This window comes from Kwoniella dendrophila, chromosome 1, assembly GCF_036810415.1.
Source record: "Kwoniella dendrophila CBS 6074 chromosome 1, complete sequence".
NCBI classification, from domain to species: Eukaryota; Fungi; Basidiomycota; class Tremellomycetes; order Tremellales; family Cryptococcaceae; genus Kwoniella; species Kwoniella dendrophila.
The window spans coordinates 3,641,557-3,659,287 of NC_089476.1; the positions used below are offsets into that span (position 1 = coordinate 3,641,557).

At 38.6% G+C, this 17,731-nt stretch overlaps 3 protein-coding genes across 3 annotated transcripts; all 3 read right to left on the reverse strand.

Moving 5' to 3' along the window:
- Window positions 1–45: 45 nt before the first annotated feature.
- L201_001303 (uncharacterized protein) lies at window positions 46–5,456 on the reverse strand (the record flags this gene model as incomplete). The annotated part of the gene is made up of 5 exons (XM_066217092.1): window positions 46–915; window positions 977–3,706; window positions 3,768–3,888; window positions 3,950–4,546; window positions 4,627–5,456. 5 exons carry the CDS (start codon window positions 5,454–5,456, stop codon window positions 46–48), a joined length of 5,148 nt encoding a protein of 1,715 aa, XP_066073189.1.
- Window positions 5,457–6,183: 727 nt separating this feature from the next.
- L201_001304 (uncharacterized protein) lies at window positions 6,184–10,261 on the reverse strand (the record flags this gene model as incomplete). Its single annotated transcript, XM_066217093.1, has 6 exons — window positions 6,184–6,282; window positions 6,360–6,852; window positions 6,932–8,544; window positions 8,610–9,341; window positions 9,413–9,642; window positions 9,751–10,261. 6 exons carry the CDS (start codon window positions 10,259–10,261, stop codon window positions 6,184–6,186), a joined length of 3,678 nt encoding a protein of 1,225 aa, XP_066073190.1.
- A 3,566-nt stretch (window positions 10,262–13,827) lies between these two features.
- Window positions 13,828–15,142, reverse strand: L201_001305 (uncharacterized protein; the record flags this gene model as incomplete). The annotated part of the gene is made up of 3 exons (XM_066217094.1): window positions 13,828–14,817; window positions 14,884–15,009; window positions 15,110–15,142. The coding sequence occupies 3 exons, from the start codon at window positions 15,140–15,142 to the stop codon at window positions 13,828–13,830; spliced, it is 1,149 nt and encodes a 382-aa protein (XP_066073191.1).
- Window positions 15,143–17,731: the final 2,589 nt, after the last annotated feature.

Sequence of the window (17,731 nt, forward strand, 5' to 3'; positions counted from 1 at the left end):
TTTCCTGTTCGATTCTACTAATATATGATTTTGGTTCATACACTATCACCATCCACCATAATCATTCTCTTCTATTTTCTTTGGTTTACCACTTCTAGTTAGATTTGAAGTATTCGCATTACCATAATCGTTCTTATAATTACTCGTTGATGTTGTGGATTTTGACTGGTTTTTACCGTTACTATTACCATTACCATAACCATGATTATGACCTACGAATCCTGGTGTAACAGGTCGACTACTAGCCACACTATTCGTACCATTTGTACCTTGTCTTTCAGAAGCATAAGCATCTAAAATTCTAACTACATCAGTAGTCAACAATTCTAATTCTTTAATTTCATCTTGCGATAAAGGTTGAATATTGATTTTATCTTTATTCTTTTCGTCATCATCATCTTCATCATCAGACTCATTTTCCGATACTTCATCGTCATTTTCATTATGACTATCATTGTTATTGTTATTGGAATTATGATTTATATTCATTGAATCTCTTGTATGTGATTGACCATTTATTCTCCACCTTTCATCTCTATCCTTAATCAAACTTTTACCAACACATTGAAAAACTCTTAACATGCAACCATCTAACAAGACTTTTAGTCTTTGTAAATCATCTAAAGCATGTAAGTTACCTATAACAGGCAACCAATTATCACATTCTAATCCTCTTTGAGTAACAACTAATTCATACGCACCAAATAACATATATGTCATTGGATCTAATCTTGTAACCGATCTTAATTGTGTTATACCACCATTAGGATCTTTTGCACCCAATGGAACATTTCTTGATTTTTCGCCAAATGAATACAATTTCTTCTCTGCAGGATTAAATGATACAGAAGCTTGTTCAGGTCCACCTGTCTCTCTTCGTCTTGAGTTTACCGAAGAAGCATGAATGAACACAGTCTAAAACAATATATGGTTATTAGCGGGAATCCACTTCAAACAGTTTAAAATCATGACTCACTTTATCCTGAGAAGTTCGGCAGGTTTTATCAGAAGTTCTCAATGCAAAGTTAGGTGCATTAGCCATAGCAATAAGAGCAGCTAAGAGAGGAAGACTGTTTCCATTTTGATTTAATATTGGAGGTATAGTTAATCTTCTATATCGACTACCCCTTGAAATTGAATTGAGTGAATTACCACCAGCTGAAATAGCGATCACACCAACTTGGTCTAGAGATTGTAATAAACTTTGTTTAACTTGTTTGATTTGTAACATTGTAGGCTTTGATAAGAAGTTATCTGAACAGAATTGGTTTGCTGTTCGATAATCACCTCTATCATCCATATCATTCCATTGATTGTATACTGAAACAATAGCTAAAGGATCTGATCTGAATGATGGAGGACACCATGAATCTTTTATTTTATCAGCTTCAGCTTTTAGTGCTATTGGAGCTAAGAATGGATCACGATTGGTTAACACTGCTGCTAGAGTTAACGCAGAATCCAAACATCTAAAGAAAGATCCATATAAACATAGTTTTCCAATTGCTGCTTCAACTGGGAGTTGAAGTAAAACTTTACCAAGTGAAGTTAAATTTTGATTAGCATCTAATGCTCCAAGCATTCTTAAAGTTTCCATTGCAGCTACGATTCGGTTTGATGCTGGAGGCTCGATAGTCGCTGCGAGAACTTTTTCCACTTGACCAAGATTGAGTGCTTTGACGTGCATGACAACGTTACTCAGATCACTTCGCTTCATTTCAACTAATTGATGAGGTTCAAGTGCTTCTAATCTTTTCTTGGATATTAAGCCATAGTATTCACCTTCTCTATGTCTTCCAGCTCTACCGGCTCTTTGATTCAGATTTGAAGATCCTACCCAAGCAGAAACAAGGGATGACATATGTCTTTCTGGATCGTATCTCTTCTCCTTTACTCGGGCAGTATCGACAACATATACAACATCTGGAATAGTTATCGACGTTTCTGCGATATTTGTGGCTAATATAATTCTTCTAACACCTTTTGGGGGAGGCTTGAAGACTTCCTTTTGTTCTGCTGCTGGAATGGTTGAATGTAAATAGTGAATACTGTATCTTGACATATCGTTGAAATTGGTTCCCAATAGAGGTTTTCTTGAATCCGTTAAAATATCGGCTACTTTCTTGATCTCATCCCAGCCTGGTAAGAATACCAAGACATGTCCATCGTTTGACCGCTTCATCACATCGGCGATAGTCAGAGCAACTAACGGATAAGGGATCTCCAAACCCATACCAGAATTTGGACCGAAATTTGCTGGATCACGACTCAACTCTTTCGACAGGTATTCAACTACATTTTTCTCGTTGAATACCCACCCACCTTTGTTTGAGGGGAGTCCTTGAAGTTGTGGCACAATATGATCCAAGTATGTTCGTTCAACAGGGAAGGTACGTCCAGGTACTTCAGCCACAGGAGCTTGACGACCACGAGCATCTGCAAAGTAAGTCTTGAATAATGTAGGATCGATAGTAGCTGACATCAGGATAACCTTCAAAGGTTTCTTTCTGGATAGTCGATCGGCCAGTAATCGTTTCAACACCACTAATAATAAGTCGGTATCTATATCTCTTTCATGTACTTCATCGACGACAATGTGGGTGACTTCATCCATCCTTGCTACAGCGTTAGGATCAGCCGTAGTACCTAAAGCCGATTGCATTCTCTTGAGGAATATACCAGTCGTGCAGAAAGTTATACTTCCATTAGGTTGAGGTAATTTGACATCGAATCTAACTTGATAACCAATTTCTTTACCCAAGGATTGACCTCTTTCATCTGCTATACGTTCGGCTACTGACATTGCCGCTAATCTTCTCGGTTGGGTACAAACTATATTACATTTAGCACCTTGACCTCTATTTATATAATCATCGAACAGTAATTGTGGTATCTGAGTCGTCTTTCCAGATCCAGTAGCAGCCATAACAATAGTTACATCGTTGACTTCGATCTTAGCTAAAATTTCTGTAGCACGAGAAGTAACGGGAAGAGCGTTACGCTGATTCCTCATACTCTCCAATTTTGGATTACTTTGATATGATGCTAATCTGTCTTGTAATTCAAGTGACTTATCTTGTAATTCTCTATCACTAAGTTGATAATTATTTCCTGATCTCCATCCTGGTAAAGGTTGAGTTTGGTCGTTATGAGAGACTGAACTTGAAGGAGGAGCATTTGCCCACAATCTTGAATTCCTGATATCACCACATAAACCTTGAATATCTTCGTTCAAGGCATCTGACATTTGAAACACGAGATGAGGTGCTAAACCTATATTGGCACTTTTATCTTGTTTAGAAGCTTCAACGAAATCCTTCCATAAACCTGGATCACAACTTTCCAAGTATTGGGTTACATCCAAATAAGCTTTTACTTGGGCCCCTTTTTTAGTTGCTGATTGTCCCATACCAATCCTCCTATTTCCTACTGTTATCACAGCATCCCAGATCATATTGGTCATAGTCCTACCTTTACGCCCTTTATGCGAAGTCTGGGACGTCAGTGAGAATTCTATATCTGGTTTACCAAATTTATAACGAGAACAATAATATTCCATAAACTGTCTAGCACGATCATAGGATATTGTCGAACCGTCAGAGAGGTTTGCTGTTTCATTACTTCCACCGGATATCGGAGTCGAAGATGTTGTACCATTACCATTGTTGGACATGGGTGATTTCCCACCTGATTTGCCTTGATCCAGCTGTTCGAAGGGGCTTAGCTGAGCAGTACATGCAATCAAGCCTGTTCCATAATGCACTTACTAAGCCAGCAGCGGTTAGCTGAAGAACAGCGCTCAAAGCTGCTAATTTTTCTGCTTCTTTCCTACTTCCATGGTCTCCTACTCCCAGGATTTCTGATCTTGCATCGCCTGCCACCGTTACTCTGGATTACGATTATAAGTTATGTGGCTGAAGGAAAATCATCACTCAAGTTGATAACTTACCTAAAAATTTTCTTGTTCCCTATGAGACCTTCTTCTGCTCTATATTCTTGATCGAGATGGGCACCACCACTACCATTACCCAAGAAATTTGCTAGGGGGGCTTTGGGGTTATCTAACCATTGAGACTTTAACGTTACCCCACTACCATATTGATTAATTATCTGAGCACGATCTCTCAGCGGTGGTGTTAACTGCCGCGTACTTCCACTTGGTCCAGTTATTGATCCATTACTTGATCCACCACCACCCCTCTTGGGTGCACTGCCGCCTTTCGACCTATACCTTGATGGTCCAGGCATATCTTCCTCTAATTCCGGTAAAGGACTAGTTGATCGGCGATCTGTAGATATTTGCTTGGCCTGTTCAATAGATTCACTTATGGGTGCACTCGAAGTTGAAGCTAAAATAGGGATTTGAGATTTTGGTCCGGTAGGTAAAGCTTTGTGTATGTTTGGACCTGAAGAGATGGAAGAAAATAATCTGGAGCCTTTGGGACCTGTTGGTATAGATTTTAGAAGCTTTGGAGTAGGATCAGATGGGGTCGTTGGAGGTGAAGGAGGTCTTTTATTTGGAATAGAAGATGTTGAGGACCTTTCTCTGCAGAGGATAACCGAAATTTTGTTAGTCACGAGAAAATATATTGGGTATAACGAATAGTATTGATCAAGATAACGTACTTTTCTTGTACTTCACTTTGCTTAGCAAAGCCACCCAGTCTATTTTTCAAGCTTAAACGCTTATCTTCTATGTGCTTGTTCTCCCTATTTGAATGAATGCCGTTCTCAGGTATATATTTCTTGGGTGAAGTAGCTGGTCTAAAGCGCTGTCCTCTGTCAAAGGACGGGGAACGTAGTCTTCTCTGTCTGTAGGGTAAAGGGGAAGGGGATCGTGTAAATGACCTTGATCGACCTCTGATTCCGATTATTGAAGGAGGATTATACCGAGGAGGAGGGGAAGGAGAATACGGTCGTCTTCTTACGGGACTTCGATATCTATATGAGGGAGACCGACTAATTGACCTCGACCTAAACCTGGTTCTTGACCTTGATCTTGATGGACTCCTCCTTGGTATGAAAGTATCTTTGACTGATTTTGAGTGATATGGAGAAGGTGATCTAACTCTATAGCTGTCTCTTCCTCTTCTGCTTCCTCTCTCTGGTGAAGGTGAATGATATTGATATCTATCTCTTCTACTTTGAAATGGAGGTGAAGGTGGAGGAAGATAAGTTTCCGTTTCTCTTCTTCTATAACTTGGTACAGGTGATCTCGAACTTCTTCTACCTATTGTTGTTCTTTCTCTTCTATCAGATGGGATTGAGGTTGAAGTGGTCGGTTTAAGTGGTAATGATGATGAGGATAAAATAGGTTGAGCTTTAATTGATGAGGAAGAAGATGAAGGAGGAGCTAAATCTTTTTGATTTAATGAAGTAGTTGGTTTAGAAGGTAATGATAAATTAATAACAGTATTTGATGAAAAAGTTGAATTATTTTTAGATTGACTTGACATGAGTGAAATGATTGAGGTGCTTATAAATATCAATTTCAAAAATTGAAATTCGATAATAAGGATGAACCTCTTCAAAATTTGGTAAATAATGCTAAGCTAATATGTCTTGATAAATTTTTTCTTGGTCTGATAATGTTGAAAACAATCTCATACTACCCAATATTGAGAGTATTTGCATATAGCTTTAATGAGTTATCTGAAAGTTCAAGGCTTTAAGATATCATCGTTCATACTGCTTTTCTATGTAATCATCCAACAAAGTCAACTTGATTTTGATCTGATACTTTCTGAGACATGACAAAATAAAATACCGATGACGGAATCAAATTATTCATGCTAACCCATACACACACCCATACATTGAGTAAATACGATATACAACTGCTATATAACGGTAACTTCATACAGTATATGCAATGCATCTTCACTTTGTGTGATTCTTTTAATGGATATGATAGATAGGATAATATCGATATTTACAATAAATATAGAATATTTGTCCACAAAATAACCGAATTTGATTGTCCTGAATTTTCAATCTTTCTAATTATACTATTTTGATCTTGATGGATAAAGGCTGTATAGATAGAAACATAATTACTAGAATGCCAAGAAGAGGGAGAGAATCGCAAGTATGTTATGATAATGATGAATATTATACAATTTTCTTGTATCCCTTAAAAACGTAATTGTCCATTAGTTGTATTATATACATTTAGTTTCCTGCTTATCTTGAAGCATGATCTTGGGCTTCCCTATCTGCTACACTAGCAATAGCGGAGAAAGGTGGCAAAGTAGTTTGTAATTTACTTGAGTTTACTGGTGGCTAAGAATTTTTAGAATAAAGATCCCGAATCAGCTATGATGGAAACATAATTAGACATCGGAAAAACAAGTACTTACAACTCTGAACATAGGATTAATATGACCTTGTGAATGATTATTATTACTAATATTTGATAAATCACCTAAATTGCTTATACTAGGTAACATTGTCCCTGATCCAGCTGCTGATTGTCTGCTTATTCCTATACCATGTGATACAGCTACACCTTTTGGATGACCATATGGACTTGTTGGTGCAGATCCATTACCTTGACCATTATTTGCTGATGATGCAGAAAGTAATGATGGATGTCCTAATCCTTCCATTTGTCCATGTAACGATAATGAACTTCTACCTTGACTTAATCTTCCTAACGATGCAGATGAATGTCCTCCACTACCAACATTAGCACGGACCTTGAAATCATGTGCAAGTTGAGATTCTAATGATGCTGTAGAACGCGCTGTAGCACCGTGTTGCTGTTTGAAAGATGATATCGATGGTGCTCTCTTGGTTTCTCTTTGTCTTAATGGATCAGGCCAGTGTTCTCTAGCTCGTCGAGGACCAGGGCTATAGTTTATAGTTAGCATGGTCAGCATGTAATACTCTATGTCAAGGACAATTGTACAAGATGGACAGTTCCACTTACTCGCTATCGACTGTACCGATAGTACCGACAGTCAAAACACTTCTAGAATATTGACCAAAACTTGACATTGAATGATCATCATCATCATCTCTTCTTCTAGCTTTATGTCTACCTTCACCATGAACATCATCATAAGCTTTAAGAGCAGCGACGCTCAATCCAGAATGATGCGATTTCGTCGAATGAACAGATTCATGTGATCTAACGGAGGTCATACTTGAGCTTCCAGGCACATTCGGATAATTCCTTAGATTGCTCATTGAAGGTGTTCCGCCAAGGTGTAATGAAGACGATGAAGCTGATACGTAATTAGGTTGTAAGTGATCTTGAGGACGAGGTTTTGTTGAATTGCCCGCTTCATTAACATTTGAAGAAGCAAATTCAATTTCATCTTTAGTATGACTTTGATTTCTAGCCTCAATAAGCTGGTTTCTCTTTTGCATAACCGCTCGCGCTCTTTCCTTTTGTAAAGCAGCTGCAGCATCTCTTTTAGCCCTTTCAGCTTCTTTAGCTGCTTTCTCGGCTTCCTTCTTAGCTTTCTTGGGATCTAATATTATAGGTGTAGATTTCATCATTCTATCTTCAGGTCGATTACCCGATTGTGTACGTTTTAGTGACGATCCTGAATATTCTGGTACTGGCGCCAAATCAACGGTCGAACTCTTGTCGGCTGCACCACCGAAGACGGAACTAAGACCCCATTTCTTCTTCTTTCCTGTAACTGCCAGTTTCTCCGCTCGAGCTGCTCCAACAGTAGGCTCAATAGCAGGAGCTAAAGATAATTGCGATGATCCAGGTAGTTGAGGACTTTCTTCAACATACCTCTGTTGCTGCTGCTGTTGTACATAAGCTGCAACGTGAGGTTTGACTTGATCATAAGGTGTCCAAGTAGGAGCATTGGAAGTGGAAGCAGTAGGATGGTTGCTGAATGAGGGATTGGAATTGGCTGCGGGTTGAGAACCTTCATAAACCGAACCATCGTAAACGGTCGATTGGGGAGCAGTAGGATGACGGGCAGAATGAGCGACATCCTGAGCCCATTGTTGAGATCGAGATCTTGGATCAATCTGCTGGGCTTGAGCAAGAGCAGGTGACGCCGCGGGTCTGTCACCGTAACTTGCCAAATCATCCGTAGGTAGATCTAATTCACGAAGTTGGTGAACTAAAGCGGAAGCAGATGAGTAAGCACGCATATCTGGACTTTGACTCGCCATATGTGCGGGAGGGAAAAATCTTGATGCAGCTGGAGAAGCGCTGTCGGGGGTGCCAACAGGTGGAGGCAGCGTTCGCATATCGCCATTTGCGAAAGCGGGTCGTGCTTCGACTGGTGTATGAGAATGAGATGGTGGTACTTGACGGGGAGGGGCTTGAGCGATCTCAGTTGGAAGGTTTCGCAACACTCCTGGAGCAGGTTGACCATGTGAAAAAGGGATTCTTGGTAAAGGTGGAGTTTGTTGTAAATGAGGTAAGGTTTCGTGGAAATATGCGTGATCGATGCACTGTGCCGAAGTCAACCGGTATTTAGGGTTGTATCGCAGTAGATCATGTATACAGTCTACCAGCGATTGAGGAACGCTTTCCCCGAAGAGACCACGAAACCTTGCAGGTTGACGCTGCGGATTATATAAATTTATCAGTTCTGCGATTTTCAGTCTTATCAGTGTAAACATGGACTTACCTTTGGAAATGAAAATCCCACATTCTTAGCCAATTTAATACCAGAATTCCATGGACCTCCACCTATGATTTTTCCTCTTTCGTCCGTTCCATATTCTCCACCAGGCTCTCCCATAGTCTCTGTAATTCGATACACTTGATCTATTTCACTAACACCGGGAAATAGGGGTTTGAGATTAACCATCTCAGCTAAAATTGTACCTAAGGCCCACATATCCACTGGAGGTCCGTAATCCGTCGATCTCAAGAGGACTTCTGGCGCACGATACCATCTCGTGGAAACGTATTCTGTATAAGGGGGTTTCGATTTCGTTGCTCGTGCTAAACCGAAATCTGCAAGTTTTACTATAACTCTAACGTCTTTTTCGTATTTGACTTCATCTTGAGTTGGCGGAAGAACACCTGATCCTTCTATACGAGATTCGTTTATCTGATTCAGGGTTGAAGCACTAAGATAATCTGTCAAGCCTGTGGTCGTTACTAGCAGATTTTCTGGTTTCATATCTCGGTGAAAATAGCCATATTGATGTATGTGGTATAATCCTGCTGATATCTGATGAAAACAACTCGCTATCAAACCAGCTGCTAGAGGTCGTCCACGTCGAGATTTAGTCAACTGATATAGATTTCCCTCCATACATTCGAAAACAAAGTACAGTTCTCGAGATTTGGGCGAGATGAATGCGTCGTATAACGGAATGATAGCTGGATGAGGCGGTATCTTGCTTAGCGACTAAAAATAAAGATCTATAAGTACAGGTGTCGCATAATTTCACCTTCATCGTAATCGCCTTCGCAACTTACCACTAGTTCGCCTAAGGTTCTTGCCTGCTTCCATCCACCCTCCCAAACCCTTTTCATCCTCTTTAGCGCTACTAGTCGTTTTCCTGCCCATTCAGGTCTGGCTCCTGCCCCGCATTGCATTGCTGATAGTATGATATCTGATTTGACCGGTGAATGCCAATCACACAACCACACCGTACCAAAAGAACCGTCCCCTAAACATTTCAATTCGGTATATTTTCTCTCTCCGCCTGTTGGTATCGTAATCAGAGATAAGGTGAATGTAAATTGAAGAAAATGGCATTACCGTTAGAGTTACAAGGGCAATTTCCAACATGATAATGCAAGATATGACTCACGAGGATCTTCTGTGCCTATTCTACCGTCATCATCTGCTCCATCTACAGCCATTCTACTATCTCTACTTTGAATTGTAGATCCACCATCCGCGTATGCGTTTAAGGGGATAGGATTCATAGAAGCTGAAGTTGGCGATTGTCTACGTCTTGTCGAGGGACCAGCTACTTGAGTATGCCAATCTGGTTGTTGTTGCTGTTGTTGTTGATAACCTTGTGGGTGATTCGCTGACGACTGCTGATACATATTTGTTGGATTTGATTGTTGTTTATTTGGATTCTGATAATGATGATTTTGAGAACTCTGAGCACTATCAGGTGTATGTAAATGAATATCTGGTGGGGGTGGTCTATGTTTGTGTTGTTCGCCTTCTATACTTGACTTTGGTGTTGGGTAACTATATGTATTACCACTATTATGACCATTAGTAGCGTATTTATCAATATTACTATGATGGTGATTACTATAATGGACTGCTGGGGCTAGAGCGATAGGTACAAAAGCAGTTGACATTGTTCTTCCCACTTAGGTAATAATGGCAATCAATTCAAGTCTAAAAATATGTGTTCAATTGTTGGTTCCAATTTCGTGAGATTATACCTTTGTATGTATGCTGAAAGAAGGAAGAAGGAAAGAAGGAATTCTAATGATTGTGTTCTTGTTGATTCTCAAAACATTTGTTCCGGCTGGGTAGATAGGGTAGTAACAACCAAGAGATGTGATGAAATGTATGTGTGGATGTAGAAATTAGGTAAAACACTAAGGAGAACGCTGATCAACCTATCTATGCCTTCTTCTTGGCAACCAGACTACCTAACAAAGGAAACAACAAGGGTTGATGGTTGGGTGTGATCGAAATGTTGTATAGGTAAAACTGTTAAGTTTATTCACGTTTTAAATTCTTTTTAGACTGTTTTGATATATATTTGATCTAACGACAATTAATGAATTCCAGACCGGATATGCTAATCCTGCTATGAAAAAATAAGACGATCAAACAAAGTGATCGATCATTAGTTCAAAAAGCATGTCTTCAAATGAATCATATTATTATCATTCATCGAATCGAAAGGGATGGTAAAAGGTAGTGAACTGTAATTCGAAAGTGGGTCATTCCAGGAGATCCGATTTCACAGTTGAGAACAGTCCGAACAACCTTCGTCATCAGGATAATTGGACTTTTACTGTATGTGATTGAAATTATGATAGGAAATAAGGAACAGACTTGTTAAGACGAAAACCGGGATAAGATGTAGGAGAAACGAAAGGTGAAACCGCATATGCGTTTCATACTTTCTATCATAGAGAGACAAGGAGGAAGAGAAGATATGTATATATGTATAGCTGTTGACAGTGTGTTGTGTGAAATAGTTACTCACCCGAAGAATCTGTTCAATTAACTTGGAAATCTAACGGCCCGTTATAATGTCTTGTTTCCCTTTCTACTTCCTTATAATAGTACTGAATTGAATTCCAATCTTGACAGACACCATCCGGTCCGTAAGCTTATTATATACAATGACTCTGTATGTTCTTCCTGCCCACCCTTGGATTGTTGGTCTATTTGTAGATACCACCGGTCTGAAATCTCCTTGTCGCGCGTCTAATGCTGTTGTTGCACGAAATGTCGGAAGGTTGAGTGATCAATCTTGTCGGTTGATCAATGATAACTTGGAAAGGAATGACAATGATACTTGTTGGCACAGCCAGTAAGCGTGCTGATTAATGATTGGTGATTGATGATGACGAAGAGAAGATGAAAGAATTGAATAGATAATAATTAGGCCGAGGTTGAATTGAATTGATAATTTCCAGTACTAGTTGAAATTGGCTGTAGGAGGAGGATGTTAAGGAAAATGCGCTAATTCTATTCTAAAAACAAGCTCCGATGCCAAAGCCAAGGTACGCAATTATGATCCTATATTTTCTATTTTCAACCTTTTTTTCTACCAAAAAAACGCCTCTTAACTCTTCGATTGCCCTAATCTGATTGTTCGGTCAAATGTACGTATGTATGTATGTATGTATATATGTATGACACTTGATTCTCTCTATCTTATCCAATTGTCCTATTTCTATTTCATTAGAAAAGGCATGTTCAACAGTAAAGTAAATGAAAGTACGTCGTTGCTGAAGGTGATGATAATTGATGGATAACCAATTAATCTAATCCAAGTAAATTGATCAACTCTGCGGAGACCGAAATCAAGAACAGAAAAGTAAAAGTATGATTTCCCACTCGAATCAAGCTATAAGCTGTAAATTAGCGCTAAAAAGGCTAAAATGATCACTAGTCAAAGAATCGTGACTACTCGAATGTTATACATACAGAACCACTACTATATTTCAATTTGAGCAGAAACGTATGATATGCACAAGCGAATTTATGCTGTGCCTGTATGCATAGAATACAAATGATACAGCCCATGTAGTTAGAAGTGAATCTACCTTGGTGTTTGCCTTCGTGTGATCAAGATGCATGCATAGACAATCAAGTTCTGAAATGTCGAATAATTCTAAAATGCTTCTTTTGGGTTGATGATCCCACGACGATGATATTTAGTCTAAAACAAGTTTTTAGCTAAATTTGTTGATGATAAAAAAGGACGATTAAACGCTAAATTGATATTCCGAGTCCAGACTTGAGACTAACACTGTCTAACTAAACACAAACCTCCACCAAAGAAGTAGACTAGCGATATGAAAGATGAACCACGACGACCATGATGATGAGGGGCGATGGTGCAGGTCAGGATGATGGCATTCCATACTGTTCCTGTTTAGAATGCTCTGGATGGGGTATTCCTAGACGCACGCGTGTCCATACTACTTTTCATCATGTTTGTGATCTTGGCAAGTGCTAAAAAGGTACATTACAGCTGGGACACCGAGAAAAGGAGGGAAAGAGCCTAGCTTTAATGCTCATTTCGTACCTTTATCAAGAGGTAGAAATAGTCTGTAACTGTAACTTGTAACTGATTAAGAATATACTTCTTGTTCGAGGATAGTACGAGTAGCAAGCAGACTGAGCTAGCTGTGTGGAGGTGCGATGAGAGGATAGCAGATTAGCAGATTCCGGAGATTTTTGCCCTTAATTGCTTTTTTTACTTCCCGGAGCAGACTAGTCCACGCACTGGAGAGATGTTGCAGGTCGGTATCAAAAGTTCAAGAAAGATTAGTAGAATTAAGGGAAATCATTGAACTTTGTTTATCAGTTAGAGTCGCCATCTGAACTACTCAAGCGGTTCCTGGAAAAGCTACTCTGCTTACAAGCTATCAGTCGTGTTTTCAATCAAAGTCACTGTAATACTTCCGGAGTCCCTTCATGTATCAGCTGCAATCGTATGTTAAAGCAGCAAAAGAGTGATGTCTGTGGTATAAAAATGCACAGTGAAAAAGGATTACCGCTTGCGACTACGGAATAACTTTTACAAATGATCGACGTTAAAGGGTAACTTTTTCACATGAAAGTTATTCTTTATTTGAGTTGAAACTCAAAAAAGTGATGATGTGAGTATTGTATGTTTTCGAGACAATTAATGGCTACCGAGATACTCTTTATATCTGCGCAACGCAGCTAAAGTGTAGAAGTTGTCGTTCACAACATCCAAATGTGGTTTTGCCTTGTTGTATGTTCCTCATTAGAAAAACCCCTTCGCCACCCGCTACCTTTGGCATGTGCTTGTTGTGGGCTTCATATCATGTATGACCGCCACCTCACATGTTCAGGACAATTTGTTGGTACAGTATGTCAGTGCGCCATCAAGATAGATGCAAGCGTGCAACGACTTCCTCATTCCTCATGAGTGGGTGGTACTTCCTCAATCATGAATATCAGATGCGGTAAATGTTTTCTAATCATTGCAAATTTCTGTTAACTATTACATGGTATGAATGTGGTAGAATCACAATTAATAGTTGTTAAAGTACAACTCGAGAAATACCCAAAATGTCCAACATGCCCAAAATCACAAAATCTCTGAAAAGGGGTATTGACGAACAATTCGGTATAGTAGCAACAGCTGGAAGTGATATCGGCAAAGAAAGGGTATAGAAGAAAGGTGAAAGATTATTGACCTTTACTGAACTAACGAGATTGTAACTCCATTATCAACATATGTGATCTCACCTATTATTGGTGATTGCGTATTCACATTAAATGTGTCATTGTAGTTCCCACGTTGATTATCAAATGAAAAAGCTTCTTCATATTTAGTTAATCTTGATTCATTTAAGATTAACTCTAATGGAACTAGCTCTTCCTCATCATTCAAATTTAAAGGATTTAAACTGATGATTTCATCTGACGAAGGACTTAATGGTTGTGATTTAATCTCTTCTTGATCTCTATCAGATACAGGTGATACTGACATTGATAGTGGTGAAAGTTGTTTAAATGGATCAGAATTAAACGATATTTGAGGTGTAGAAGTCGAGATCGGTGTTGACGATATTGATGAAGAGGTTTTTTCGACTTGTTGTTGATGATGATGATCTTGATGATGATCAAAAACTGATTTAAATCCTAAACCAGATAGCAATGGAGTCCATTTACTTTGAGGTGAATTGGTTGTAAAATGAGATTCAGAAAATGATCTTGATGAAGAAGGTTTTACGCTCGATCTTGGAGAAGATTTTGTTTTAGGCTTATTCATGAATGTTGTATTTATCGTTGATGGTAAATCAGGTTTTGCACTTGACGATCTTCTCATGGAACTGGAGGCTATCGTAGTTGATGTTGGAATGATTGAGGTCGTTATTGGCTGTAAAAGGAGATCTGCTGACGAAGGATTAGGACTGGAAGTTAGACTTCTACTACCTCTTCTACCTTGATTAAAAGGTTTCTTTCTAGGTAGATTGTTACCATTATTCTGCTGATGGGAACGATCGGATTCGACATGGTTCAAATTTGTTGGTAATGGATAACCAGCCTTGATTAACGTTTGCAATACAGGTAATGAAGGTGAAGGTAAATTCAAAGAAGAGGGAAGTAATTTTAATTGTAATCTTGCTAAATAAAATATATCTTGTAATCCTGTTGGAGCGAATTTTGCTTCTAAAGTTTCAAGCTGTGAAGAGAAGATTGAGGGTCAATGTTTAGTTAGGCAAAACGTGATGATTACGACAGTGCTCACCTTTCCATGTCTACATATCAGGTGTCTTGAGCTACCTTTAGCGATTTTAGCTCTAGCATATCTTTTGACAACCTCTAAGGCATAATAGAATGAAGGTGGATGTTTTGGGTCGGTTTTTTCAAGGCACTATAATGAATTACGCAAAGCCATCATCAGTATTCATGAATGGTAGTTAGTAGGAAGCGTTAAAAGTTGGAAGTTGGAGCAGATTCGATTAATAACTTACAGAAACCACTTCGGAAAACTTGAGAGAAGACATTACAATCCGAAAATGATCACCAGAAGTAATTAAGCTAAGCTGATTGAATAGATGACTAAAAATTAATTGATTGTTTGCGAGAAGATCAATCTGATCTCAATCACGACTTGAGATATTCTATCAAGTTTCGGTAATTCAGGTTTTTGCTTTTGAAGGATGTTGAATGTGATTGTTTTCCAAAAGAGTGAAAGTTGACTGTGATATAGAAAGTTGTCGATATTTTTTGAAGAAAAAGGGTAAAGGTTTTATATGAATGAAGTTGATGATTCAATTTACTGTACGAGGTTTCTTTAACTTATTACGTCTGGAATGATTTAATGATTAAAAACTGGGAAATTCACGACGATCAAACCTAAATGAATGGGTTTTACTTGTTAATCGAAACAAGTTTCGGAAAATGACCTTGTTTCTTTCTTCACTTCGGGGCGATCGTATTCAGTTCAATTTATTTTTTTAGGAGATATATATATATATATATATATATGATATAATCATAATATATACTGTTATCGCCTGATGAGATCAACATACCTGATGAGCGATTTTCAAAAAACGGTTTTTTTTCTCTTTCATATCTTCGATTATGGTTCTATCTCTCTTCCATCGGATTTGATTTTGATAAAAGACTAGATCAAGTAAATCTCGTTACCATTCTTTGATGATTTTAATCAATTATGTGAATTATCGTAAACTCATAACATAATATCGATTTTCTGTCCGTGTATATCTTCTATTCAAAAAGATAAAAGAAGGATTATAGTAACCGTATCGTATATTTCTAATACATGGAAAAACGGCATTCTTGTACTGCCGTTTCCGACAGCCTCGGCATCAATCAGGTAGGAGAACAGACACAAGTGGTGCAGACCAAGTATCTTGCTGGTATGATAGATGATATCAATGAGAAGTGAGGTAAATTACTGTTACATGATATGTTTTAACTTTTGTCATTTGAAAGTGTACAAAAAAAAAAAGATACGCCTCTCATAACGGCATTACCCAAATAATTACAATTTCAATCAGACAGCTGAGGTAATAACAAGGTTTTTATGTTGAACTCAGATTGCATATGCAAAAATACATTCCGCAGAGGAAGTAAATAGGTGATTGACTGATCTACAGGATGTACCTTTCTATTTACTCTGTTTAAGGTAATTTTTTGGTTTTAATTACAGTATTTGTTTTAAGTTAAACATGTGAAACACCGGTTTGAGAAAATTAACGGCATCATCGTGATTGGAGGCTTGAAAGCCCCAACAAAAACACCCGACACTCAATCATATGCCTCTTTTGCACCCCATGTTACACATGATCTTTCAGTAAGTATTGAAACCTACACTAGGGTGTACAGTAGTAATAACAGGTGTTGCATCTGCCGCATTCCCTACCAGAAGTGGACTTGAATTCCGGTTTTACGGTACTGGCGCTATACGATCAGATACGGTGAAGGTGAGTAAACCTGTATAAATCATGACATCCGTTTCGTTAATTCTTTGGACCAAGCATATAATAGCTTACTGACGGAACGCAAAGATCAACGTACAGCACATCAAAGTTATAGCAAAATCTGATCCATACTGTCAACCTTACTTCTTTGTGTGCCTGTATGAATACACAACCATGCGCACTCCTTTGAAATGATAGAAACTTCCTATCTCGCTAATCCAATATCTTCCTAGAACACACAAGTACCAGTCAGTCAGTCACCTGAGCTAAGTGTTGCGAAGGAATCTTGCCTGTTTATCAGCCTTACACCTAGCACAATCGGCATGTATCTACCCTATATTGTATCCTACTCTTTCTCTACCCCGCGCGTTGTCTGCTAGAGCACGAAGCACTCGTTCGATTAGATCTTCGGACGATCTCGAGATGAATGACACTATGTAACATATTACTACATCTGTTTCATTCATCAAGCTAACCAAGGTCCTAAAACAGTGTTATGCTCGGCGTATCAATGATAAACATGCCGAAACATTCCTTTGAAGTCGGATGATAAATGTATATCTGAACTCCTTTTTCATAGTGGACTCCTAACATCATTATCAGATCTATACACTGTACCACTTCATGTTGTTCTTGTTCATCTAATAATTACTGCCAGATAAAGAGTATAAAACCACTGATATCTACTGTAGCGTCTCTGAGCTATTCAGGTTAGATTTCATTAATTACATTAACTTAGCATCTTTCAACGCCACTACTTTCCCTGTTTGTGTGCCTGATCGGCAGCCAACAATACGTACAGCACACAGCACAGATGTTGAGCAGTATACTATTTATTGCAATGTTTATTACAGCTATCTGCAATACTATACCATACACCGTCAAGCCCAATGTGTCACCACAACGGAGGTTTACCAAGAAAGTTGCTATCATCCGATGATGAGGCTATCCGACGCATATCGAAGCATATCATACATTTACTACACTCACATGGAATACATTCCTAGGATGGTGATGTATTTGATTTCGGGTATAAGATCGAACTGATACACATACGACGAATAGTCAATAAACCGGGGAATGCGAAGATGGTAATAGATGATATAATCAGCGGAATTTTACTTCAGGAACATGTAAAGTGGC